We start from the raw sequence: 27,841 nt of genomic DNA, 5'->3' as shown, positions 1-27,841 counted from the left end.
TTGTGCAAAGCCTTTCAAATTCCATTTATTTATTTGTAACTGATGAACTTACTTAACCTAAAGCAGTGACATGTTTCAAGTATGATGGCTGAGAGGTGGTGTTTTTTCAAAGGATGCATGTTTGGTACCAGTATGCTCAGACTGATGGTCTGGTCACTACGGTTATTTCATATGCAAATTCTGTATCCATAAAAGCCCACAAAACGCAGCATACGTTTAGGAGAATCAGCAGCATGCATAGATCACAGGTACAGAATCATCATGTGATTTTCCCAGTAAAATATTTCACGACAAGCAATTGTCTGAGAAAAGGATGACATTCAGTGATGTTTGAAAATAGGTATTTATGAAGCTGTTAGAAGAAAAAGCTGGAAGCTGTGCAGATGCATACCAGTAATTCTTTCTCAAGTGCTACTCTAGTTATTACAGTAACACTGACCTGCTTGCCAGCTGACAGGAAATCTACAATTTTGTTCTCTTTTTTGAGATAAACTGTGAGACGTTTTTGTGTCATTGATGAGGAAATTCTAAAGGGATGTAATTAAGCTATTGTTTTGGTTTTTTTTTTTCCATTCTCCCTTAAAAGCTACTAAGCTATTTTGTGAGTGATATTGAGAACCTTTTATTTGAGAGGCCTTTTGCTGGTATTGATACAATTATTCAGAAGAAATTGCTCACTTTAGTTGCTTTTTCCTTTTCCCTTTTGGGATGTTCTGAAGATTATCTGCAGGACAATTAATTTGGGGGTGTCAAGTAAACTAGTAAGTAGTCTAACCAAACTAGTAAGTAGTTCTGGATCCTGTCCATGTGTGCATGTGGATGAATATGTGTGTGTGTTGTCAGAGGACAGACATAGCTGGGTAGTAAAAAAAGCATTTCCTATTCATTTAATGAGGCTACTAAGCATGGCTTTTCCAAGGATCAGGATCTCCCTGAACAGAGAAGAGCTGTACAAAGCAAATACCATCCATATCTCAGGGCTGGAGGAAACTGGGACTCTAAGAAACAAAGACACTCTATAGTGACAGCTCCGAAAGACAACCTTTCACTCTGCAGAGTGAGAATAAATTTGATACTGGATCTTCTGGCTGTTATACAGCAGCAACACAGGATTCAAATTGCATTGCTGATACAATGCACCCTTTGCTGCTTTCAATTTCTTAGCTTAAAGTAATGAAGTTTTGCCACAGCGTGGTTACTAAAAACTATGCGGCAAGATTACGCGGCTGTGGATAATGACCGGTTTTGTCTCAGGTCTTTAAAAAGCCTTAAAAGGATAACGTTCTTAAAGGACGTAAATGCATAGATGAAACTATTTGGGATCACCAGGGTTTATTGTGGTATGTTTCTGCAAAGTAACACTTTAAGAAATAAAACATATGGGCATGTCTCTGGTAAACAATAAAGCGCTGCTGGATCTTTACATAAAACACCAATTGATATGACTTAGGAAGTCCTCAAGAGAGGTTAGGTGGAACCTTGTCACCTTCTTAGTATTTAGCTTTATTAGGAAAGAATAAAGACTAAGACTTTGTGTCTCAAGGAAGGGGTGGTACATCACTCCACAGACTGGGTTAGGATGCCAAGCCCTTGGGTGTCTTGGGGGCAGAACAACTGCAGCTTGTTAACCACTAAATACAATTCTGTACTTCTTTCTCTTCTCAGTTGATTATGCAGCTTTCATTTTGTGTCCTCTTTTGTCAGGGTCATAATTTTTAATCATGCTCTATTTTATACATGCCCTAACTATTTTGGGATATTTGGGTTATTGCTGCCATTTGGTAATGCCAAGCAATCTGAAGAGAGGACTAGTAAAGTTGTTACTACACTCCATGGTACAGTGAGTGGGAGAAATGTAACCCTTTAAAACCTTTAGAAAGTTGCAGCAGATGGCAGGAGAGACTGGGATGAGCAGTTGGAAGGACAGGGGTCTTTGACCTGGTTCATGATCTGCAGTATAGGAAGGCAAACTATTGCTTTGTCAAAAAACTATGAATGAAATACAGAAGTTGAAGTTAGGTTTGTCATGTCAAGCAGGCTGGTCTTAAGACTTAGTGCATCTGGTTCTAAGGAACTGTCCACGTGCCTTTTGCATGCAGCAGGGACCAGAACTATCTAAATCCAGAAAAACCCCCCCTCAGTGGTGTCAACTGAAAAGAGGTTGCTTTGGGATCATTCTCCTGCAACTTGACTCAGTTTTCTGTGTCTCCTCTTGGATTTTTGACTAGAGAACAATAGAAATTAAGCAAATTCAAAGATATTTATTGGAAGCAAATTTGGCTAAACAACTGATTGTTGAGCACATCAGAATAAAAAAGAATAGATGTTAGATTCTCTATTTTCTCTTTTTCAAGCTCAAGAACACTGGAAAGAGTTAGTTGTTAGTTGATGTAGTCTTAATTTCTTAGATTCTGAAGTTCCTTTCATACCTGGAATAAAATAAACATATCTAGATAGCACAGATCACTTAATACTAAAGGTAATCTCAATTTGTTTAAATGAGATGGCTTTAGAGATGGCCATGTCTTTCCATTGATTTCCAAGGCACCCTGTAGAGACCCAGATGAATGTCACCATCTGCATTTAGGAACCACTTTGCAGCAGGAGAGGGACTGGAGTCTCATTTTTTCTTTTAGTGATTTGCTACCAGGTACTTGCAGATTTCTGTTTGGGTCTACAGAGCTAAAGAATGCTCCTAAAAATTATTCTGCTAACGGAGAACAGGAGCCTGGTACCCCAAGCTGTGGTGGCAGAAATGTGCCCATGTGACACCAGTAGGATGGGAAATGTCCCCACTTCTCTCAGAGCAGGACTCAGGGTCTGGTGAGGGCCTGTGTCAGGATTCTCCTTCCTGATGGAGTCGTCCTCCTGCTGGTTCCCATTTTATTATTCTCAAGCCCAGGAAGCCTGAGCTGGGTGTTTCCTCCACTGGTGACAGGTTTCTGTCAGAGGTCTAAACCCGATAACCTTCAGAGCACAGATATAATTTGTTCTGTATCTTCCACCTTCCCACAGTTCACAGCTAATTTCCCCTTCTAATGACCTGATTAAAATCTTGATTTTTAAATAAACCATTGATCTTAGGGAGTTCAGTGTATGGAGAGTACAGCACGCATAAATTAGAAGGAGCTCTTCAGTGTCAGACAGTAGAGGGTTTTTTTGCAATAGCCAGAATCTCTTTGTATTCTTTGCAAATCTACAGACTAGAACTCTGAGAAAGTGTGTTCATTCCTTTAAAAAAGTAAAAAATCTTTTACAGGCTTTTTTGAGGATCACATATGAGGACCAGAGAACAGAACAGTGAGAGGTTAACACTGTGTATTTTGTAATGTGATTATAAATACAAGGAGCTTTAGTTCGTCAAAAATACATATTGCAGGTAATTTAAGTTCTGTGTGGTGGTGAGGTCACACCTTCATACCTGTACCAGTTCCTGGGACTCTTCTTGCTGTTATTTTAAATGCTCTCTTTGATAAGAAAGCAGACCCTGGTACTCTTCCATGAGAACTTAAAATGTCATTATCTAGGTGAAGACACGATTACAAATTTAAGGAGTGTCCATGAATCCCTTTACTTAGCTGTGGGGAGGAATTCACAGAACAACTTGGTGGGAAGAGAATGCAGTAGTTTCTTTCTGCCACCCTAAGACCTCCTCTGAAAACTCGCAGCAGCTTAATGGCTCCAGTGTTTCCAAGCTGCACTAACATATCTGTGTGTGTGACCCCTTGTGACTAGAAGGAGTGTGTTGGAGCACATAATTTCTGAGTATTGCTGTTGCTGTATTGTCTACGTTAAAAATCAGGGTGTACCGTGTCACCTAAGGCATTACACAAGCTGGGGAAATGTGGGAGATTTGCAGCTCTACCATGCAACCAAAGCCTTATTAAAACTGGTGGGTTTGGGTGGGTAAAATTATTTGACCTTCGTTTTGTTGTGGAGTGGCATCTATATCAAGAATGCTCTTAGCTTGAAATGAGTGAGGTAGGAAGAATGGTGTAGTATACAGCAATTTGTTCCCTTTGGTAAGTTTTTGAGGCTTGCTCCACATGTTGTTTTCCAAGCTCCCAGTATCCAGACCAAGATGTGAGCTTGATAGTTGTTCTTACATAGCTATGATATACTCCAGAATAAATACCAGTTTCTCAAAGAAAGAGTGTGAATTTAGTTGAGGATATTTTTGGAACAGACCGTCAACCATATATTTAATCGGAGGTCAATGCTGATTCACATGTGCTAAAGATTAAACAATTGATTGCATTCCTTCCCCTGAAGAATTTTGAGGAAATATTAAATCCTGTATCTAAAGAATGTAAAGCTACAGGAGTTGCAGAAACATAAAAAATAAAGGCCAAAAAGCATTCCAAGTGTATAGTAGTATAGGTTTATGTGCACATGTGTAATGTTGTACCTAATATGTTACAATATATAATATTAAATCAGAAACTTACTGGTTGCTTTGGGATTTAGAGGACTTGATCTTTTTCTTTTCTAGTCTGTTAGTTTTTGAGCCTTAGTTATTGTTTTATCTCCCTTGAGAAGGAGTATGTGATGTTGTGCCAAAAACCTTAATTCTGTGAGATGTTCTTGTCTCACTGAATAACATAACAGGATTCATCTTTTCAAAAATATATTTTCCTACTAGCATATGTTTCAACCAGAAAGGGATGTTATCAAGACTTTATATCACTGCAAACAGCATTGCAGGTGTGCTTTTGCTGTACTGATATAATTTAAATGTTGAAAACTACTATCTCAACATTATGGAAACACTGCATGTAACTTCTAGACAAGGCAGATGATCATTCTTCTGTCAATGAAAATGTATGAATAGGATGATCTAGTAATTTTCTTTCATGCTGAACATTTGTTTTTGCATATCGGGAGCTGTTGAGCAGACACTATCTTTGAATATTTATTAATTCACGCTGCTTTGATAAAAGCCAGTGGGAAAACAAGTATTTGCTTGCTTCGGGGTGTGTGCAGCTCACTTTCTTTACTGTTGTAGAAGTTTCCATTAAACATTTCTAAAGAAAAAAATATGATGTTTGATTATTAGTTCTTTTTGCACTACTCACACAAACTACACTATTTATATGAACATCTCACTAGCTGTGCTGCTGGCAATTGCTAGCATCATGAGTACTCACAGACTTCAATATCTGTGGTGCAGAAGGTTAAACCCATGATGTACTAGGGACTACCTGGGCTATTGGTTTGATTGTATTTGCAACGTTGATTGAATGGGGTGTGGAACAAACGCGTTCACTTGTTAGAAGGAAAAGTTTTTTCCCAGACAATTTTGTGTATATCCTAGAAAAGGATCAAAAAAGGCAAAAAGAATAGTATTTTCTTCTTATTTTTTCCACTGTTAACAGAAGAAATTGAAAGCTGGGGTTTTTTTAGTAGCCTGTAGCAGGTTTTTATGACAAAAAAAAAATATAAAACTTTACTTTTATTGTGCACTTAACAGAAAAATGTTGCCATTTTGAAAGCTACAGCTCCATATTACAGTAGTAACCTGCTTAAGCATTCCATAGATTACTCAGGAATAGTGTTGGTGTTGACTGCAATTCCCCTTGTACGTATCCTAGGCTTAATTATATGTATGGACACACACATGCACATTTTATTTCATTTCATACTTACATACTTATATTTTGTATTCAATTTCTTTTTGTATTTGTATAATGGCGGTTTAATAAATTTCATTTTCTAGCCAAAAAAGCTGGCAAGTGTTTTCAACAAAAATACTTAATCTTCAGGTGTTCAATCTTTAAATTAACCGGTGGTCTTGTGTCCATCCTGTATATGAGTTTGGAGGACCAGGGCTGAAATAGCCTTACTGTAGCAGCCATTCCATAGCAGTCTTAACACAGTAAATTGCTAGAAAACATGACAAAGAAAAATGCTATTCAAGCTTGGCATATTTTGGCTGTAGTTCACCAAACCACTACAAACTGTGATTTTTACCGGAGAGAATTTTCAAGGAATTTTGGAACATGTCACAAGTCCAAGTCTTTTGCCCAGTGCTATTTGTTAGTAAGATGCTTAAAAATTCTGAAATGGCCTACAGCTGCTTCCTCCTACAACAGGACTGAGTTCACTACAATTGAAATGAAACAGCTTTAATTCATGCCGTGAGCTCCACCTTTGCAACAGTGGAAAGTGAAGTTTTGTAGGACATTGTTTTCCACTGCTTTTCTACTCCTGATAGACTCTGTTCTCACCTTTCCTGAACATTGTAGGACCAGCTGGAATAGAAAAAGAGCAGGAGACACTGTGTGGCATGCTAAAACATTGCCTGCTAGCTTTATTGTAATAGCTAGGTATTTATTCAGTGTGAGGAGAATTCTGCAGTGTTTTACTGACCAGAAGTGATCTCAAGATACTAGAATTTTTGACACATTCATTTATAAGTGTGGTTTTATATTTGTGGTGAGTTGACTCTGGCTGGATGCCAAGTGCCAACCAAAGCTGCTCTGTTACTCCCCTCTTCAGCTGAATAGGGGAGAATAAATATAATGAAAGGCTCAGGGGTCAAGGTAAGAACAGGGAGAGATCACTCACCTACTGTCACAGGCAAAACAGACTCAACTTGGGGAAATAAATTTAACTTTTTACCAAACAAATCAGAATCAGGTAATGAGAAAATACCTTCTTCTCCACCCCTTCTTCCCAGGCTTAATTTCATTTCTGATTTTTCTGCCTTGTTCTCCCTAGCAGCAGTGGGAGATGGGGAATGGGGGTTGCAGTCAGCTCATCACACATTGTTTCTGCCACTCCTTCCTCCTCGGATGGAGGACTCCTCACACTCTTCCTCTGTTCTGGTGTGGGGCCCATCCCATAGGAGACAGCAGTTCCTACAAGAACTGTTGCAGCGTAAGTCCTTCCCACAGAGTGCAGTTCTTCACAAACTCTCTGGTGTGGGTCCCTTCCACAGGGTGCAGTCCTTCAGGAACAGGCTGTTCCAACACAGATCCCTCATAGGGTCACAAGTCGTGCCAGGAATCTTCTCTGGCATGGGCTTCCCACAGGGTCACAGACTCCTTTTGGCATTCACCTGCTCTGAAGTCCTCCAAGGGCTGCAGCTGGATCTCTGCTCCACCATGAACCTCTGCAGCCTGCAGGGGGACAGCCTGCCTCACCATGGTCTTCACCACAGGCTTGTGCAGAAAAATTCACGTTGCCAGAGAGGTTTATGTCCAGAAAGGAGACAGAGGAGTCCTGTAACTTTATTCATGAACAAAGGGAGAGGCCATAGGGCATTTCCCCATGGGGTGTCTCAAATTGTTGGAGGATGCATCTTCCTTTTCATCCTAATTTTCCTGGCCACATCACCCTCTCCCTTTCCCCAGTGACTAAGGCACTTGGAAGGTACAGACTTCCCAACTCACCTATTATATGTTCCCCTTAACATGCACACACACACACACACACACATACACATCCTTTGTATAATATAGCTCTATTAAGTCCTTGCTCTTTTTCTCAAAGTTCAGGAATTTATCAAGACCTTGGCTGGGCAGCAGTCCATGTCAATTAGTAATGTTTTCTGAAACTGATGGTTTCTCCTGTTACTTCCCTACCACCAAGTCCCTGGCCCTATTTGCAAGAAGATTCACACCATCTGTTTGTAAAGACACATTCATCTAGTTCCTTTCAGGTTGCAGGGAAATCTGCACCTGAAACACCTCCTCCATCTCCTTATTCATTGTCCTTGCTGTCCACAGAGCTGTTTCTCTTACATACTCTCACTCCCTTCTTCTCTGGCTGCAATCGCTTCTCTGAAGCAACTTTTTTTTCCCTTCCTGAATTGGTTATCTCAGAAGTTATCCCACTGTTGCTGCTAGGCTATGTCTTGGCAAATGATGGTGTTAATGCCACCTACAAAATATGTCATGCTTGTAACCAGAGGTACAGAGATGCTAATTCCACTAGTGTTACTAGAAGTCTTGCAATGAACTAGATTGATTTGGGGATTTCATTTAGTGCATGTTTACAACATACTGCATAACTAATCGTTATGTGCCTGGGGAGATGTCAAAAATGCAAATTTATTTAAGTATATTTTTGTTGTTTAAATAAGATTTGTTTTGACAATCACTTTTATTTTGATATCCGGTCTTAAAAGTACCTCCTGTAGGTAGAAAAATAATACTTGTCATTTCAATGACATTTTGGTTATAATATAATATTCTGCCAGTAATTCCATATTTTTGCTAATGGGAAATTGTGTACTAGAAATTCCTTCTTTCCTTCCTGTGTCTGAAGGCTGTGTGCCTTTCAATTTTTGAGCTGAGTTGAATATGGAATACAACCATATGTGTATATAAACCATGCATATTGTATTTCTGCCTAGTCTTCCAGTTTTCTGTAGCTGTGGATTCTCTACCGTCATCAAGGAAAAAAAAAACCCAACAAATTCAATATGAAACCTTAAGGCAAGGGCCAGTGAGTTTGAAAGATTTTGTAGCTAGATCATCAGCACACTCATCTGTACTTTAGGCACCTATTTAAAAGTGAAAGCAGAATTGAAGTGGATTAAAGAGTAATCATTTGATTGTCCAGAAAATGCAGCCCCTCTTTGGTGAGGGGCTCTCAAAGGATTCATTATTCAGTCCCAGGTGTGGTGTGTTTTGACTTATTTGCAACTGCAAAAGAAAACAGGGAAAGGTAATTTTTTGGTTTCTATCAGTGTGCTCAGCTTTGTTTACCTTGGAAGATAGGTTCTTATTCCAAGATGTTTACAGTCTGAGATCAGATTTTGGCATCCTTGCTCATACTGAATAGCATTAGTTAGGGCTGAACTGCTGCTCATTCAGGTCAGATAGATTAGAGTTAGTCATCAATTGAGATGGTGGTATTTGTGTAGAGCCCCAATGGTGATTCAAACATCTTTCTATGAGGCAGTGATGCAAATGTTTTTCTGCTGCTTCTAGCTGTTTTATCTATACCTCTCTTGTATACAATTAGTATAAAAAAGCCTTTGCTTAAAAAAAGTGCTTTAAGAAGGAAATGGAATGAATGAAACTGTTTGGCACATGGAGGAGCAGAAGGAATTTTGCACAGAAAGATTAGCATAGAAGAAAGCCCTGTATTCTGAACATGGTCCTAAGAAACAAACCTGAAAGGCTGGCAGGTTTTCACAGGGCTGCCAATAGATGAGCAATGATTAGTTTGTCTTTTTAAATATTGTCTCCTGCCAAGCCCAAATCCCCTTCTCCCTTTTCCAGTGCAGCATTTAGCCTGCAGGATAAGGGGATGATGAGGTAGACAGTTGTGGTGTGGAAGTGATTCAAACAATGTGAATGAGATTTTGATCTTCTGGGACTTCTGTGAGACAGAGAGTGAAGAGGAGGAAAGACAAACTGGTCTTCATTTGCAGAAAAGGTTTTAATCTCTTCTTTGCTGCATGGCTATGGCTGAGAGGGGAGTTGTCTTCCTGCTTATATTAAATTTCCAGACATTTAATTTTGACCAGATGCACCATGCAATTATGGCAACTGATGGATAGCTATAAATGAATTAGTCTTTGGCAAACTGAACGTTACTTCAAATGAGATCAGCATCACAGAAGATACAGGAAAGCAAATTTTGTGATGGGGTCAGTGCATTTTTTAAATGCTCAGATTTCTCGGTAGAATAAAAGGACGCATTAGTGCAAAGAGGCAAAGTATCCTAATTTCTAAGCATACCTCTGGAACAGACGCCTTGCTACTCTTCCCACGCAGCAAGGAGGACTAAATACCAATGGTGAAGTCTGAACCTTGCCACTGTTTGCTGAACTTTCCTTTTTGCTTTGGTTTGTGTTGGGGTTATAGGTAGCATTCCTGTCACTGTCACAATGCTCCCCACACTAATTGTCATGAAGTACAGAAGATTCAAGCATGCTTGGTTCCCAAGGCTGCTAATGAGCCCTGTAGCTTTTCTCACCCTTAATGAATCAAGGTTTGATTGTGGGGGATTCTTGTCCTTCTGTCCTTTTCCCTGGCCAGGGGAGGAGTCAAGAGTTCACACAACAGAACAATGACTTTACAGTGTAAAGACGATGCAGCTGTGCCATCTGAAGCCATCCTCAGTTATGAGCAACAAAGCTTAAATAGATTGTACTGTGAAGAGGTACAGCTCTGTGAGTGTGAAGCATAGCTTTTGCTTCTGCTTCACTGACCCGTCTGCTTGTGGCAGTGACGGGCCCTTGATGGGAGTTTAGGCAGGGAGAGCTGCGTAGGGCGACTCTTTCAAAACCATTCTCTGTAACACTGAGCGCAGGAAAGGAAGCAAAATGAAGTTTCAGTTGATCTGTGATGGGGGTGTACTGCTGCCTTCTCCAGAAAATCCCATGCCCTCCATTCAAAAATCATTGATTCTCATCCAAATCCACTTCAGGGGTTTAATAAGTTCACTAAAGCAAGCCATAGTTCGTGTGTCTTAGCAGCAGAGAGTACTCATACAAAAATGGATACTTACACAATGTCCCGGATTCGGCTTCCCTGGCTGGATGGGCAGCTGGCATCCCTGAAGCCAGATAAATGCATGTCACACACAAACCCTCCTAGGCAAATCACACATTTTACTATCTCACTATATTTTACTTTCTTACTGTGTAGAGGCTTTTCTTGTATTAGTGATTAGGATCAGCAGTAATTTGGGCTAAACTACTGTTTGGCATCTTCATTTGGGCATTTCAGCTACAGTACTGTGTGCTCCCGTGGCTATATTAATCTTACTACAACCATGTATGTGATATACTTTTTGGCATATATACACAGTTATATATATGCACGAACATACAGGTGCATATAAATATAGCTGCATGTGTTCTTGAAATACATAGGAGTATATCAGTATATGATATATACCATACATATATGTAGGATATCACATGCTTCCTTAGAAACATTACTCCTTGTGTTTATATCCATACACATATTTGCACAAGTAAACACAGATATGTGCTCCAAATGCTGTGCTATTGCTATAGTAGCAAGCGAAAATTTCAATCTGATAAAATAACTCTTTTAATGCTAATAGAGATTTTAAACTTATCAGTTACAATACTCTGTACTAATCCTTGCTTTGCAAATTTGTAGGGTTTTTAAAAAAGTACTAATGCTTTGCAAATTTGTAGGGTTTTTTAAAAAGTTTCACTAATAAATGAGTGAAGCCAAAAGTAGCATCTCCAAAAGAAATCTAATTTTGCTGTAATAGGCTGTTCGAAGTTCATCATTTTGGGTTTTAATAATGCACAGAAACATCTGCTGTTTTCTCGATCGCATGAGAGAGAAAGGGAAAGAGAAAAAAAATTAAGAACGTTTGGGGTTTTTTCATTCTTAAGTGAACAGAGAGGGGGGAAAACAAAACAGTTTAAATACCTTGATGTGTGTATGTGCTGGTTCAAAACTTTTGATTGCTCTCCCGCCCGGCATGGTGAGTTGACAGACCAGGGAGCAGTGGCGAAAGTTGACAACCCCCCACGGCTGACCCCTCATGTTTTCTCTTGCCTAATCGAATTTTACGTGTGTTTCCAGATAGCTGATCAGCTTCCCTGGATTTCGCTGACGCCACAGGAAAGCTTTGCCTGAAGATGGAAACACTGGAGTCAGAACTGACCTGCCCTATCTGTCTAGAGCTGTTTGAAGACCCGCTGCTGCTGCCTTGCGCTCACAGCCTCTGCTTCAACTGCGCGCACCGCATCCTGGTCTCCCACTGCGCCACCAACGAGCCAGTGGAGTCTATCACCGCCTTCCAGTGCCCGACCTGCCGCTATGTCATCACCCTCAGCCAGCGCGGTCTAGACGGGCTCAAGCGCAACGTCACCCTGCAGAACATCATTGACAGGTTTCAGAAAGCCTCAGTCAGTGGGCCCAATTCCCCCAGCGAGACCCGCCGGGAGCGGGCGTTCGATAACAACAGCATGTCGTCCTGCGAGAAGGTCCTCTGCCAGTTCTGCGACCAGGACCCTGCCCAGGAGGCGGTGAAAACCTGCGTTACCTGCGAGGTGTCCTACTGCGAGGAGTGCCTGAAAGCCACTCACCCCAATAAGAAGCCATTCACCGGCCACCGTCTCATCGAGCCCATCCCGGACTCTCACATCAGGGGATTAATGTGCTTGGAGCACGAGGACGAGAAAGTTAACATGTACTGTGTGACTGATGACCAGTTAATTTGTGCCTTGTGTAAACTGGTCGGGCGACACCGTGACCATCAGGTGGCAGCTTTAAGTGACCGCTATGACAAGCTAAAGGTCAGTGTTACCTATCAATTTTTTTAGCCAAGCAGTGTGTGGTTGGGAAGGAAAGTACCCTTTGGTAGCATGCTAAAGTCTTCATTCAGGCAGTGGTTGGGACAGGGAGATGTGCAATCTCTAATCATGAGATACAGATCTGTATGTGCATTTGCTCACCATGTAAAAGGTGCCAGATTTTACAAAAGAAAAAATTCCTCACTTGTGTTTGGATTTGTCTAGAGCTATAATAAGGAATATGCAGCATAAAGAACTGTTTAGGTGAATTTTCTTATCTACCTGCAGCTTTACTCCTGGCAGCTGGCAAGGTTTAGTGCTGACTACAGGTACACAGGCGCTCATTGAAATGTCAGGCATTCTTTGCATATGCTTTGCTGTTGATTATTTTTCATTAGGTTGCTTTCATTGTGAAAAGCCCCTCACATCACCACTAACAGGAGCTGCATTTATCTGTGCTGGTTTCAGGGATGCCAGCTGCCCATCCAGCCAGGGAAGCCGAATGCCGGCTCCGCTCTCCCCGCGCTGTCTCCCACCAGGCTCGCAGGCAGTGCGATCCTGGAAACAAAGCCAAAATTGTTTCTGATCTTCTTGCAGCATTCCCACGGTTCAGCAAGCTTCTGGCACATCTCCTGCCAGGTAACTGGGAGGCTCCAGCAGCCTGACCCTGTGCAGGATGCCCTGGGCAAGGTGGCAGTGGGCAGCCAGGTCTCAGTGTGCTCTGGAGGCTCTCCAGGCTGCCAGCAGAGCCAGAGTTCCTGCTGAACATTGGGGCAAAGGCAGGGGGCCTCACACCCACCTGGGTGTACATTCCTCTCGTGCTGATTCCTGTGCTGCTGCAGAGCCAAGGCAGGAATTAGGCATCCCTCACTTTCCTCCACCCACTCCCTCCGAATGGTCTGCATGTGCTTGTGTGCAGCTGTGGGGGGAATTTTTAAAGATGGGCTGCAATCAAGAAATCACAAGCATGGAGAGCAAGGCTTAATTGCCAGCCTTCCCACACAGAATTTTGGATGTGGAAAAGAAACTGAATTATAGGTTTAACTAAGTTAAATACTTTCAGATTAAAGCGTGTAGTTGCACACATGTCTGTGATAACTTTAGGTGATTGGTGGTGAAATCTGCATACACATTCTGTGTGGGTTTTGTGCCTCTGTGCTATGGAAACGTGTGGATGGTATTCTGTGATTTATATTAACATAGTGAAAGACACATCTTTACCTGGACCTGATAACTTCCTTTCATCTCTTAAAGACCTTTTTATTTACCAAGAGGAGTTGTTATTTTTGCTTTCTTTTTTCCTGAACTAATTTATTATTCTTTTTTCCTGAACTAATTTATTATTTTAATAGCTTTGATAACATTGGCACAGGCCATAAATGTGAAAAGGTACACAGATTTAATAATGTTTTTAATAATCTTTTTAATAATTCAGTGGGTTTACATTCTTAACAGGTGCTATTATTTAGTAACATAACAATGTACTCGTTACCACCTTTATACCAGTAGTAATATACTACTTAACATGAAAGACCTTCAACATTAAATACTGGATAAGCATATATTTGAGGATGTGAAAAAAGTAGTAAATATTTCTTGGTGTTGATGTACACAGATAATGCAAGTCTTGAAAGAAGACTTTAAAAATCATGTCCTCTCCCTTGCGATCTTTGACTCAATACTGTAGATAGGAAGAAAATGGGGGTATTTTTGCATAATCTGTGTCTCTTCTCTGCAAAGATGACTGGGCAAACTCTGAAGATGTATCTCAAAAAGACAAGTAACATTCACACTGGATGTCACTCAGGTTAGCTAACCTGGCAAAAGCCTACTTAAGTACTTTACTCCAGCCTTCTTGAAGACTAATTAAAGTACTAATTTTGCTGTAATAGGCATAGCTTTTGCTGTAATAGCATAGACTTGAGCCAAGTAGCTCTTGTCTCAGAACAACTCCTAGCATTATTTATATTATTTTAATGATTTTTTCGAGATGCAGAATTTCTTTGTACCCAAACTGTATAAAAGAAATTTACACAGGCAATTATTAGTCTATGTGAAATCCTGTTCCTATCATCTTAGTCATGAAGCAGCCTATTTCATATTGCTAATGCCAGTGATGACATCAGTCATGCCAATTATGCCACATATACGACACAGCCATGGTCTGGTCCGGGAACATTAGGCCAAGTGGTTTCCGTGCAGATCCAGCATCCATTCTCCGTTCATAAGAAGGTAATCTGAAAGTAATGTCTTCCCTTTCCTCATTACCTCTCCCGTCACAGCAATTAGTTCTGGTTTACAAATCAATATTAGAAAATTAGATTTTCAGTTCTGTAGATTAGCATTTACCCCCAGAAGTAATGGAACGATACCAGTTCACACTAGAATTTGGTAGCTGATGGGCAAAAATTTCAGGTCCATTTTCACACTCAGGCCTCTTCCTCCTTCTTCCTTAAGGGTCATATGACTGCTTGAATCACTGATTTTTCTAACATAATATTAGGCATGAGATTGCAGATGGTCTTTATCAACTTACAGGTAACGTGCACACTGGGCAAATTAAATATTGAAATGGATTAGAATATCTCCACATGAGAAAATGGGTTGTTGTTTGCTATATTGCTGCTGTAGTTTTTAGTATACATGGGGTTTGATATATAGGCTACCCAAATCTTTAAAAAAATTCCGAAAGAATGGGAGTGAGGTAGCTAATAGTATAGTGGATCAGTTAAAAAATGTGTGGTTAACTTTATCTTTCAAAAAGAAAAGCAAAACCACTTAAGGTGACTTTCTTTTGATTGTTCTTTTTAAATCAACACACTATTGATACTAACAACAGCAAGTTGTGCTGTTCTGGGTGTTAAGCTATGCTAATTACATTTTCTTGCAGTGGTGTTACTAATGATTTAAACAGTATCTCACCCCTCATCAAGCATAGGACAAAAGATGCCATTGCAATCTAGTTCCTTTCGTGGCAAAAATGAAACTCCTTAATTAGGAGCTCTGCACTCTTGCCCAGCAGAGGTGTTTACATCGAAGTGTGTTTAACAGTCAGTGTAGCAACAATTGTGGGCATCTCAAAATAAGAAAGTATTTTCCTTTGGCTACTACATCTCCAGCCCTGAGAGGTGCTTCTGTTACTCAACTTGTATTGGGGCAGAGGGGATTGAGGGCATTTGTGTTCCTTCAGGAGCAATCCTTTCTTGCTTAGCTACACAACCACAATACCACCTTCATGCTCACTGTTGGTTTAGTGTTTATAGATGTGCTTTGTTTTTTGTTTATCTTTTTAAGGTTGACCATAGGCAGATGCATATTAGTAAAGGAAAAAGCCAAAACAGAGAACAGGAAATATACTGGTAATACACTGGATTTATAATGTGGTGATCAAAATTGTGATAAGCTAAAAATAAATTTTAGTGGCAAAAACAATCAAAGCTTTAAACACAGAAAGAACAAATCCCTGTGCTTACCACATCATATTACCTCAAAGAAAATGTATATAGCTAATTATTTTTTATATTGATTCTATGCTTTCTGTCTTATTGCAATGAAGAGGAAATGACAATTTAAGCATATATCCTTTTTTTCTTTCTGAGAAAATTAATAAAATTACCATTGCTTGATAGATACATTTAGACTCATGAATGTGAGGGAAAAAAACCAGTAAGATAAGATTTATTTTGAACAATAGAGAATATTTGAAGGAGAACACACATATAAGGCATGGATGGAAATATATCACTCATTTAATATTCACGAAGAGCAATGAAGAGGTGTAACAAAAGAGAAAGATAGATGGTAAAACATATTTTGAAATGGTGTAAATCCAGCATAACACCATTGAAACTTATTTTTTTACTTGTCTTCATATTTACCGAGAATTTAACCTCTAACATATATTTTCTTGTAAAAAATGGTTTGGGCACGATTTTTCTAATACTTGGTCAAGAAAGATCTGCTGAATCAAACTGTTGTAGCTTAGCTTTGGTTCACCATATTTTAGTTTGAAATTTATTAATGCTGATTTTTTTTGGGCATATTTATGAAGCAGGGCAGCTCTCTGAATAGCATCAGCAATTCCAGAAACAAAAGGATCTTCTTGCTTGTCTGGTTTCCAGCTAGTTTTGGTGGTAGAATCCATACACATCTATTTTTCCTATGCTGTTGATTCAGGATGCAAGGATTGCTTTTTCTATTATGTGTCAATTCAAATACTCATGAATATTAAAGGCATAGGAATTGTTTCCACATAAGGAGGAATGAATTCAACTCTTAAAAACCTTTGACCATATAAAGGTAGGAGACTTTGTCAAGTCCACAGCTACTACAAATAGAATGCAAAAATATGTCTACTTCCCTACTATATACACATTATAGATTAAAAAACTTTTGATATTCAAATGACTTCACAAAGATTCTGGCAAAATATGTGTTGAAGCTTTCCAACTATTTTTATGTGACATTATTTTGTAATTTCAGCTCGATCATTAATTGATATACTGAAGTGTTATAAGAATCCAGCAATTATAAATATGTACTCCTACAAACAGTGGGCTTGACAATCGAGGAACATTTGTTTCTAAACTTACATATAAATATATTATGCACATTTATGTAAATATATGTCTATATACATTCCATGCCTATATTTACAGTGCTTGTGTTAGTATATAAAACCAACACTAATATTGCATAATACAATACATTGGTATTTGTGTCTATGTAGAGTTGTCTAGCATAGAAATACGGGTAATTTTTAGTAATGTCTAACTTAAGGAATATCTAGAATCTTGAATTTGAAGAAATAAATATATGCCTGTGCTTTAAGTAAAAATGTACAGTTTCATATATATGTATAGGTCAGTAAAACTATATTTAATCATATATATAGACACTATACATTAATAGATTTACTTGTTATCTTTTTTTACAATTCCATGCATATATCTTTTTAGCAGCTGAATATTTTCATATCTAAGTTTATAGTTTCTCTGTATACCCTTAACTTTACTAACTTCCTATTTGATGGAAGATATTTTAGTAAAATCCAACTGATATTGATGCCTTTTTGCTGGTCCTAAAATCACGAGCCAGGCACAGTTAGGTGATAAAAAGGGGTTACCTTCGTAAGGATCCCTAGGTGCACAACTTGCTAGATGGAAAGCGCCGAAGATGCACACGTAACATAAAGTGCATACAATTTTTATATGTTCAGCAAATTAGCATAACTGACAAGAATTCCCAGTTAGAGACATAAGTGATGAGAGAATTCTTCCCTGGTTCTACGCTTTTGTGAATTACCCCCCGCCTTAGAAAGGAACTAAATTTTGTTCATGAAAATGTGTCTCGGAGAGCTGGTTTCAACCCTGGCTTCCCAGAGAATGTAACCTTGGACCCCCAGCTTGGAGAGGCTGGGGAATTTATTTTGTCTTTCAGTCTAATAGTAGGGAAAATGCCAGCTATAAATACAATAATGGGCTACAGAGCTACAAAAATATATGTAAAGAATATAGAGAATATATAAAAGCAAAAAGGTAAAAATCAATTCGGCATCAATATGTAAAGGCATAGTATGTCAGTGTAATAGTGATATGTGTTATCAAACATTTAGATAAATGGCACCTTCCTTTGCATTGTACTTAACAGATTGAGAGTGTTACTTTATATAGTGCCAGTTCTGCAAGTTTAACATGTAGTTAGAACATCATATCCAGCCTGGCAAAGTGTAGAGCTCATGGACTTCCATTATTTTTAGATTAGAAGCAGCTTGATACTATTATCATATTATTATTAAATTAGATACTGTTTGATAGACATTTCAGTGTATAAATTTTTTTATCAAATTAAAATGATGAATGGTCACAGCAATTAGTACAGAATATTATTTGATATTACTTAATTATTTGACCCAGAAATGGATGCAAAAATATAACTAACTGGCTATGTTTCAGTATTTGCAAAGATCCAAAAATATAAAGTTGTTGCATGGAAGAGGATTGATGTAGGAATAAGCTCTTTTACTACAGTGGTTTTCCAGCTACACTTATTTTATTTCATTGAAATATATTTAAGGCAGACTTTATAAAATTCTCTCTTTATTGCAGTGTTATCTGCAATGTCTGTTTCCTCCATTTGGTATTTCTTTGTCATAGTTTAGAAGGATAACAGAAAGTATTAATACAGAATACCAAAATTATGGGGGGAAGTGTGTGTGTATTATTATTTTAGATGCATTTTGAAGTTCTTCATGTGTATGACTGTGGATAATGGACAATGACTTTACGATAGTTCTAAGTACTATGAGATTAGAGGGTTTTGTCTGCCCAAGTTTCCTTAAATAATATAAGCCATAGTTTTTTTAACCTAATTTCACAAATTTAATAGTTGGCAAGTCTTTCACATGCTACTATTTCCTTCAATTTTAGTGGAAATGATGGTGTTGAAAGTCTAATCTATTCAGGAAGAACAAAAGAATTAAACAAAATTGTGAATAGTGCAGCATTATTATCTTTGTTCTCATGACTCTGGTTTCCAGGGAAGCCAGACTACAAGTAAGTAAAATATACTGTCATATTTTTCCATGGTTCTGGTCCAAACTCTTTAGACAACAGATTTTAAGTCCATGTTCAAGTTCTAAACTGCTGTACTGTAATGACCTCTTGCCTGACCCTTCATTGCTGATGTGTTTTTAGAAAATACAATGCTTGGAAGTTGTTGGTGGAATATAACTCATGACAGATACTTCCTTGGAATGAGGATTTGTGTAGAAACAGTAAATAATAAAGTGATAAATTTGGAAATTAAGCAAGTAGATGAGTATAAAGGCAAACCAAAAAACTGTTTTAGAACACTGGGCACAGGTTTAGGAAATGTAGTCTGCCTACCAGAGTAACAAAGATAGTGGTGGTAACAGGAAAAGTAACAAATAAGTAGTCTTCAAAAGCAGAATATTTATGGGTTTTAGCATAACAGAGCATTTTGTTATAACTGATAAATAGAATGAGTTGGTTAACTATTTTAGTGCTTTACCAGGGAATGATAAAGATAGTTGGGGGCATAAGGCTGAAATCACTCAACGTGGAGAGTAGGCTAAAACACACAGTATTCAGTGGCTTTGGGAGGTGTGTGAAGGGTATAAATGTGTATGTCTATGCTTTAGGTATGTATATTCTGAAGTTATTTTAAAACATAACCTCATCTGAATGAAAATATTTTAAAAAGTAATATGCCAGAAAACATTTTCAGACAAATACGAAGGTTGTTAATAATAACTTTAAATAGGATGAAAACCCACCCCAAAATCTGGATGCAAATATCTCCCAAATAAGCACTGCAGTACACTCATTATTCAGATCTTTTTCAAGACTTAATTTAATAGATTAAATTACTCCATGAAGAGAAACCCAAATTATTTTAACTCTGACCAGTTATAACACACAATTATAGGAGGATGAGATGGAGATGGAGAACAAAAGCATTTTAGCTCTCCATCTTGAATAATTTTCAAGACCTCTTATATTTTATTTTTTTTACATTTTCTGATCTTAAAACACACACAAATTTAGCAATGATCCCAGTATACTACTTTCAGTTTTGGGCTTTACAAGTGTACATGTTATGTTTTACTTTGGCCCTCTTTCTTCAGTAAAATGTACATTTCCTATCAAAACAACAATACTTGTATGTGTCATTAGCACCATGAACCTTACATAGGGTTTATACCAAACAGAAGCAGTGCCTAATTTGGAAAGCTTCAATAGTCCATGCCAAGAGAAACTCCTGCAGAAGGTCATGGACTGGAAAGCCATGTTGGGTTGCTAAAATACACTTTGGACTAAAAGCCTGATATGGGTGACGAGACTGTGTGTTCCCTTTCTCTCCTGCTTTTACCTCTCCCCAAAACCAGTCATCCAGACCCCTATCTCTCCTGGCATCCCTTGACTGTCCATGAAAGCGTTTTATATTGCTGAGAAGGACACTGTTGCCCTTGAGAGCAAACACCCACATCAAGGACTTGAGGCAAGGGGATTCCTGCCCTTCACAGCTTTCACATCTTGTTTATAATATTGCTCTCACCAATCTATTTTCCAGTTGTCTCAAGTCAGTGAAAAATGAAAGAGCAAAGAAAACTTGATTTTATCATAATGTGACTATACCAAGTTACTCTTACGCCTTCTGAAAACACAGCTTAAGTAATCCTTACCCTTTTAGAGAACAAAAGCTTAGTTGAAAGTGCATTGTTTTCACCAGTAGAATGCTTATAATATCTTGGTCAGCTAATAAACATGTAATATATCACTGACTTTCTTGATGATGGATCTAGATGGTGCCAGCAGGATTGGGTTTTTTTATAGCCTTCTCTCTTTTAATTTTTACCGGCTGGAGTGGAAGTATTTCTTTTCTACATATTTCTCCTTTGTGCAGCATGTTGGTCCTATGCAATATCTGAGTTTACAACAGTGGAAGGGGCTCATCTACAGGGCTATTCTAGTTCCTCAGACAAACACACTTGAAAGACTGGACCTTTGGGTTCCTTCTGTACCTTACAGGTCCCCTCCATTAAAGCTTACTAAACCATTTTCAGCTGTTCCCAATTGCCAAGACGTGAGTCTTTGTAGTAGCTAGAATTCAAAATTTAGAAAATTCTGTGCCCCCTACTAGCACCTGTGTTTGTACACACACTGTGACTCCTCTGTAAGAGCTCCCTGCGATAATGACCACTGAAAATCAGAGAGAATCAGAAAAAGACAAAAGCAATGAGTCCGTAGACAGGAATAGGGTTCTGTAGAAATGTTTTCCCCTGTTCATCTCAATTATGACTGTCACGCTTCCCTAATTTTTTGGCTCTTTATATTTTTGTATTTATTAAATGAACAAAGTTCCGTCAGTTCGACTGAAAGCAAGAGGATGTAGTGGTTTAGGGTTTTTTCCATGCTCACATAGTTTGCATTTCTTGAGAACTGAAAATTTCCTGTCTAAATGTAATCTCAGTCTTATTTTTTGAAACCCTGAGACCACAGGTTCCCAAACTTCAGTAGCCTCCCCCCCTGAAATTCATCTCTGTGCTTCTGGAGAAGTCCTGGCTATTCTGATCTGTGAGACTACAAACCTGAGTGTTGTTATTTGTTATGATACTGTCAAATTTTGAAAGAAATTAAAGATGAGCAACTGTTCGCGACATGTGTGTCTTGTGGTAGAAGCATTAAGCAGACTTGTTAAACTATAGCTAATGACAATGTGTGCAAAATTTATTTCCAAATTAAGTCAGTAACATATGGAGATTATAACTCATTCAAACTGAATTTGAGCAACATCTATCTTATTACTAAGTTTCTCTAAAGAGAAAAGAACATTCTGATCACTGTATGAATGAAGGTTCATCTGAATAGTTATTTACAAGATTTTATTTCTGCTCCAAAGACTGGAAACACACACATGCAAGAAATCCCTTCAAAGGAATAATTCAAGTAGTTATTAAAATACTGCAAATAATATCTGAATGACATCGTTTAAAAAAAAACCCAAACCTTTAAAATTCTCAATCCAAGAACAGATATTTTCAATGCCTTTCCCAATATAACAAACTGGACTATATTCTGTAAACTAATAAAAGAGGAAAAATATATGTACAGATAGGTGAGAGATGGATTGAAGTGAATGCTTGCAAGTGAAAGCTCCTGTGTTTTTCCAGTAGTCCTGGATCTCCTGGTGACCCCACAGTCATTCCTGCTTCCCCTGTGTAGTTGGCTGCTGGGGCAGTGGGTCACTCCAGGATGGCCCTACCAGTGCTGGGGCTCTCCCGTTGCACAGAGTGCTCTTCAGCTAGGCAGGAGTGAGCTGCATTTGCTTTGTGAGTAAGTGTTTGCTGTTGGAAGACTGGCAGTGAGGGTTACAACTCATCTCATTTCAAAATACAACTCATTTCATCTACATTGAAAAACCTGTCATGTGAGGGAGCTCCTGCATTGAGGCTCTTTTTCAGCCCAAGGGTCAATAAGACTATAGCCCTTACCTTACCAAAAGGACCCAGGAGGTCATGCAAACGTTGGGTAAATTTATATGATCAGTCAGTCTTTTCTTGCCTGTGCCCCTTAAGTATGGGCAAACATTGTTCTTCCCCCTGCCTTTGGTTACAACCTTCAACTTCAAAAATATGCAGAAGCTTGTGGGGGAAAGGGCATTATATTAGCCATACAATAATGTTTTCACCCTCTTTTGAGCATTTCTTATGATCACTCTTGAGGAAAAACTGACCTTTCCAGTCAAATCCACCAAATAGAGCAGCACCATGAAGCCTTTTTGTGTTTTTTACACTTTTTTTGCCTCTGCTGAATAAGCTTTCTTTTCAGACTTGGTAGACACATGCTTCTGAAATTTCAATGCGCTGAAATTCCTATGCAGGCAGGATGCTACTAATTACTGCAGTTCTTTGGGGTAAGAATATTATCAGAGGAACCTTTTTTTACCCCTTTAATTTACTTGATTACTTCCAGCTTTTTTTCATATTTGTACTGGTTGAAAACCTTTGTCTGAACATACAGTGAATTACTCTGACTAATCCTACCTCTTTAGGTTAATAATTTTCTGGTAATCTTTTTTGTTAGAAGAGGTTGGGTAAAGAGAGTGCTAAGCTAATAAAACATTTTTATGATCAAATAAAAAAATTAAAGTCTGATTTTTAAGTAGTTTTAAATGGGTTCTTGCTCTTCCTAAATCATTTAGCATACTCTCACTTCAAAGCAATGTAATTTTTCTGTCAAAGTCCCTACCACACTTTAGGAAAAATAAAAGAGAAACAGCAAATAAAACCAATTTGGAGTTCTACTATTAAATCTCATCATACTTCATTTCAAGAGCGAAGACTTCAGATTTTAATGTGTACAATATCAAAATAATTTTGAATAAATTAGGAAGCTATTTTAGTCTAATTTTTGCATCTATTGTGTGCAGAATTGAGTGTTTGCAGTATAGGGGTAAAAGTAAATTGTTGTGTTACAGGTAAATGATTGTCATAAGTTAAAAATTCAGGTGTGGGAGAGCTTATTTTGTAATGACTCTGATTATAGTTTGCAATGAAACTGTCACTCCAAGGAAGAAAACAACAGAAAGTAAAGCGGAGGATGCTTGCTTGTTCATGTAGTTAGGTATGGGTTTTTTTCCTGACATGTTGTAAGCATGGTAGGAACCCTGGTTCACCCTGAAGTTCAAGAGTGGAGTGCCACATTGAATGACTCCCGCTTACAGAACAGACTCTGAATCTGCTGTCACGTGTTTTCCTTGGAGGAACTCATTTCCTTCCTGAGGAGGTCTGCAAGGTCAGGCAAATATCCGATCTTGGAAGCTGCGTGTCTCAAGGCTGCTCTCTCTGAGTCATTATTTCTTCAGAAAAATTCGTAGGAAAAGTCTGTCATAAACCCCAGAGAAGCTAAGTGCTTCCATAATGGGAAGCTGCATTAAACTGCGTGTGCCAAGCACAAGAAAAGTCTTTTGAAGCGTTGGTGTTTTGTTTTCTAATGCATTATATACATAATTTCAGTATTCTTGTTTAAGATTCACATGTAATTCTTTTCTAGTGCTGTGAAGCAGTATCACTTTGGTAGTGGGGGGTAAAAGGTGCCCTGTTCAGTCTTTAAAATTTGGCTCTATTTCTATTTTTGCTTTATATTGTGTTTATAGCATATACCAAATTCTGGTGTGAGGCAGACCACCAAAATCCCGCATTGCTTCAATAAATGTTATTGGATTTTTTTAATTATTATTTGCTTGTTTATTTATTACTTATCATTAACAATTTAGGATTTTTCTTACTTGTACTCTTAGCACTGAAGGTATATTATGGGATAGCTGAACTAATTTAACAAGCCTGCTGCCACCAAAAATTGTTTTTTCTGTTATGTTGCTCTCCCTGTCTTTTCTGCATGCTGCTGTCATCCCATTGGAGCAGCTTCAGTAGTTGTGCAACCCTTTGGTGAACTAATTCTCTACGTTTTTTGCTGGCTGTGAGCAGCTCTAATAGCGCAGTGGTGCAGGCATGCCTGCGGTGGGACCACTGAGTCTGCTCCATTTTCTCCCTCTTTAGGCACCCAGCAGTCTCCATGGACTCCACAAGTGTACTCCGCCCCAGATGCTGATAGTAGATGCATAGATTAGATTCTCTAAATACAATTCCCCTGCAGGAATAACAATTTAATGGCTGGTTTCTGTGCATCCACCATTTTCCCTTTCCTGTAGCAGTTCTTCCCTACCTTGTCCTCAGCATCTGTGCCATGTCTGTTCAATCCCACCCTAGCTATGCCAGCTCTCAAGAGCAATTTTAAAAACCACTCTGCATAGTAACTGAATAATTTCCTGGATGTCTAGCAAGTTGAAATTATGCAGTGATGGGTCAGACTTAGTCTGGTTCTGGCACAAAGTAAAGACAAGGATCTGACAGATTAAGACAGGAAGGAAAGTGATTGAATGAACTTTAAATATTATCCTAAGGAAGGAGAAGCAATTCCAACTATAGCCCTTAAGTGAGTATAACAAAAGGGGGTACAGCAACTTCTCTATGTGCAGCTGTTAAGGGTTGTTCTCTTCATCACCATGGACTGTTTAAGATATACAAACATGACAGAATTTGAGGAAAGCTGAAAACAGAAACTTTCTTTTTCATTGTGTTTTTTAAGTGGCCAAAAATTATTTTTATCATTAAAATTACCAGTATTGATAGACAAATCAAAATAAACTAGAGATACAAACGTGGTACTATAACTGTCTATAGAAAGACTTTTTCAGTACAAAAATTCCCTGCAGAAGTTATGCCCCTCACATGATGTTGGCATTCTGGCAAAAGCTTCTAGTGTGAAGCTGTGGCTTTTGTTTAGAATAGTGGTAGGAGAACAAATTTTATCTTAGGAGGTTTTTTTACACCCCAGCTGTGAATTTTGCCATATGATTAGGCTTCATGACACCCCCTAACTTACTATAAATCCTCCGGAGAGTTAAAAAAAATTAAACAAATATTTCACAAAGCTGGCTTAAAGTTTGAGCTTGGAAATAGTTGTAGTACTCATTTGGCTTCGATTTCCTTGAGAACCCATACTAGATTTCTGGTAGGGATATAATACTTTTCTGCAGAAAAGATTAATCCATGAAAAATTTGGGCAAGACTGAGGATTTGTTATTTATGTATTTATTTTGATTTATACATGTGACTGGAAATATTCCTGTAATATTCTTTGAAATACAGTAGAATGGAACTCTGTTAATTCCCTTTTAACCACAAACCAGCAGGAGTTCAACAGCTGAGCTGCAACAGGTGTAGATATATCTGATTTTTAAAAACTTTTGTCAGAGCTTTCCCACTTTCTCACAGACTGCAGGATCAAATGGGCTTGGGAGTCATGCTCACTGAAACAGAGCTATTTTAAACTAAATAAAGAGCAAATTCCAAAACACACCAGAGCTAATTTGCCATTGTTTTCACCATAAACCATAATGAATCCTCATCAAATGAATGCAGCTGCTATGGTGCCGTATCCAAAATAATGTAATTAAATTGCTGCTTGGGGAATTTTAGAGTATAAATTTGGCAGAGACTCATTATTGGCAATTTGACAGCAAAGCATTTATAATCTTATCCAAAGAGGTGATCCTGTGTTCTGTCACTCTAAGAACAGAGAGAGGAGAAACAGAACCAGGATGACAAATGGCCAGACCAAAATCTGAAACAAGAAACCACAAGAACTTAAGGCTAATCCAAGCCATGCAGGAAAGCCTGTTGGGATAGCGAGCGGAGGACAGGATGAGAAAACTTGAGTATGTTACATCAGAAAAATTCCCCACCACTCTCTGCAGTGACAAGGTCAACAAGGAAAGAGGCTCCACCGCAGGGAGCCTGCAGGAGCCACAGCTTTGCCACCATCAGGGTCAGAAGAGTCACAACCCTGATCAGGCAAGGGTAACTCTGGGGCCTCATGCCCCAAGCTGACTCCTCCTCCCTGCCTGCTCCCTTGCAAAAACATTGCCCCTCCTCTTCTGTCAGGGCGTGTGTGGATGCTTGGCTGTAACTGCAACCACCTCCTCCATCTGGGGGAAAGCAGTGATGCTGGCCTCTTGCATGGTGAATTCCCCAGAGGTGCCAGGATCCAGGCTGGCACATGGAGAACAACTCAACATCTGTAAAAACTTCTGTGATGAACACATCATTGTATTTGCTAAGGCCATTCGAGATCAAACAAACTGCCATTAAAGTGCTGAGAGTTGTGATGAAGTGACTACTACAATCAGTTTCTTGATTACAAAACTGTAAAACTAAAACCAGGGTCACCCAGTCTCAGAAGAAAGCAGGTTGTATTTCTAATTTGTTTTAAAAGTGACCACAAATTGAATTCTAATTTCAAGAGAGAGGAATTTGCATTTGGGCCAAATCTGAGCCTTTGGTTTATGTTTAATAAGCCTAAGGTTTATGTTAATAAACCTTAGTGTGCCCATTCTAATTAAGCTTACATAAAATATTGCAGCTTAGAGCATACTTTTGTTTAACAACAATGTTTGTGTTCCTTTATATGCTAGGCAACTCTCCTGGGGTTGTGTTTCCAATATGAATGTTCATTATTATGAACATTATATGGCTTCATAATCGGATATCCATCAATACTTAACATTACATGTCTCCAGAGTAGTTACCTAATGCTTCAGCTCAGGGACAGCTGATTCAGATGAAGCCAACAGAGTCCTTCAAATTATCTTTCTTTTTTTTTTTTTTTTTCTTTTCTTTTTCCTTCTTTTTTTTTTTTCACCTTTTTTTTCCTTTTTATTCCTTAGTGCATAGCAGTTACTGGCAAATCTGCAGAAGTAGCAGCTGCCAGGAGATGTAATTGAAAAAGGGGCTTGGGGGAGGGGACAAACAGAGGAATTTCAAAGTTTTGATGAAAACCAAAATAAATAATTTGCTAAAGAAAAGTGTAGAGATCAAATATTGAGATTAAAGATAAACACATTCAACAGTAAAGTTCACAGAACTTTAACTTTACAACTTCGTGTGGAAAGAATATTAAAAATACTAAGAGGAAAGGGTTCAAAGTTAGATGGGAATCCCTATTATATGTATATACTTGGAGAAAAACTGTATTATGAGTCTTGAAGAAAGAATGAGCCTGCTGTATCCTTCTGTTGCTCAGTATTGACCAGTAAACATTCTTTTGTATGGAAATAGAAAACAGTTATTAGAGCTAACATTTGACTTCAGGTAAGTGTTCCAGAAATATAAATCTACTCTAGCAACAGACTGATGTCTCCTGAATTTGAACTGCCACAAAGGGAAGTTAAAGAGAAATAGGCAGGGTGGGATTTGTGGATTCGTCATGGATTTCATGAGTTTCATTTGTTTATGTAGCTTTGCAAACCCAAAGCTGTCTGAGATCTAGAAAAACAAATATTCATGTCTTCTTAGAGGTTTGTCAAATGACAGATTGCTGGCAATCTTAGTGAGAGGCTGAAATAATTTGTTGCCAAGTTGTTTCAGCTCACAATAAGCTTAACAGTTATCCTGGGTTTCATATGCAATACCTTCATTGTTGCTGGAGACAATTAAGTGCCTCTATCCTGTGCCAT

General features: G+C 38.5%; 1 protein-coding gene and 1 long non-coding RNA gene across 8 annotated transcripts in view; one reads left to right on the top strand and one right to left on the bottom strand.

Moving 5' to 3' along the window:
• The window catches only part of MID1 (midline 1), a 251,547-nt gene that overhangs the window by 135,926 nt on the left and 87,780 nt on the right, over window positions 1-27,841 (top strand). For all 7 annotated transcript variants that reach the window (XM_032100628.1, XM_032100631.1, XM_032100632.1 and 4 more), the window contains exon 2: window positions 11,529-12,244. In XM_032100628.1, the coding sequence (XP_031956519.1) occupies window positions 11,585-12,244 (660 nt within the window). In that variant the 5' untranslated portion in view covers window positions 11,529-11,584. The remainder of the gene's footprint in view (window positions 1-11,528; window positions 12,245-27,841) is intronic.
• Window positions 1,923-11,532, bottom strand: LOC116440183. Its single transcript, XR_004238446.1, has 3 exons — window positions 11,373-11,532; window positions 10,468-10,515; window positions 1,923-2,429 (listed from the first exon to the last, which is right to left on the bottom strand). It is a non-coding gene; the product is annotated as an uncharacterized LOC116440183 (long non-coding RNA).

The sequence above is a fragment of the Corvus moneduloides genome, chromosome 2 (assembly GCF_009650955.1).
Source record: "Corvus moneduloides isolate bCorMon1 chromosome 2, bCorMon1.pri, whole genome shotgun sequence".
Classification (NCBI taxonomy): Eukaryota; Metazoa; Chordata; class Aves; order Passeriformes; family Corvidae; genus Corvus; species Corvus moneduloides.
Note: the sequence above shows the minus strand (reverse complement) of the source record. Positions and strands in the feature narration are given on the sequence as shown.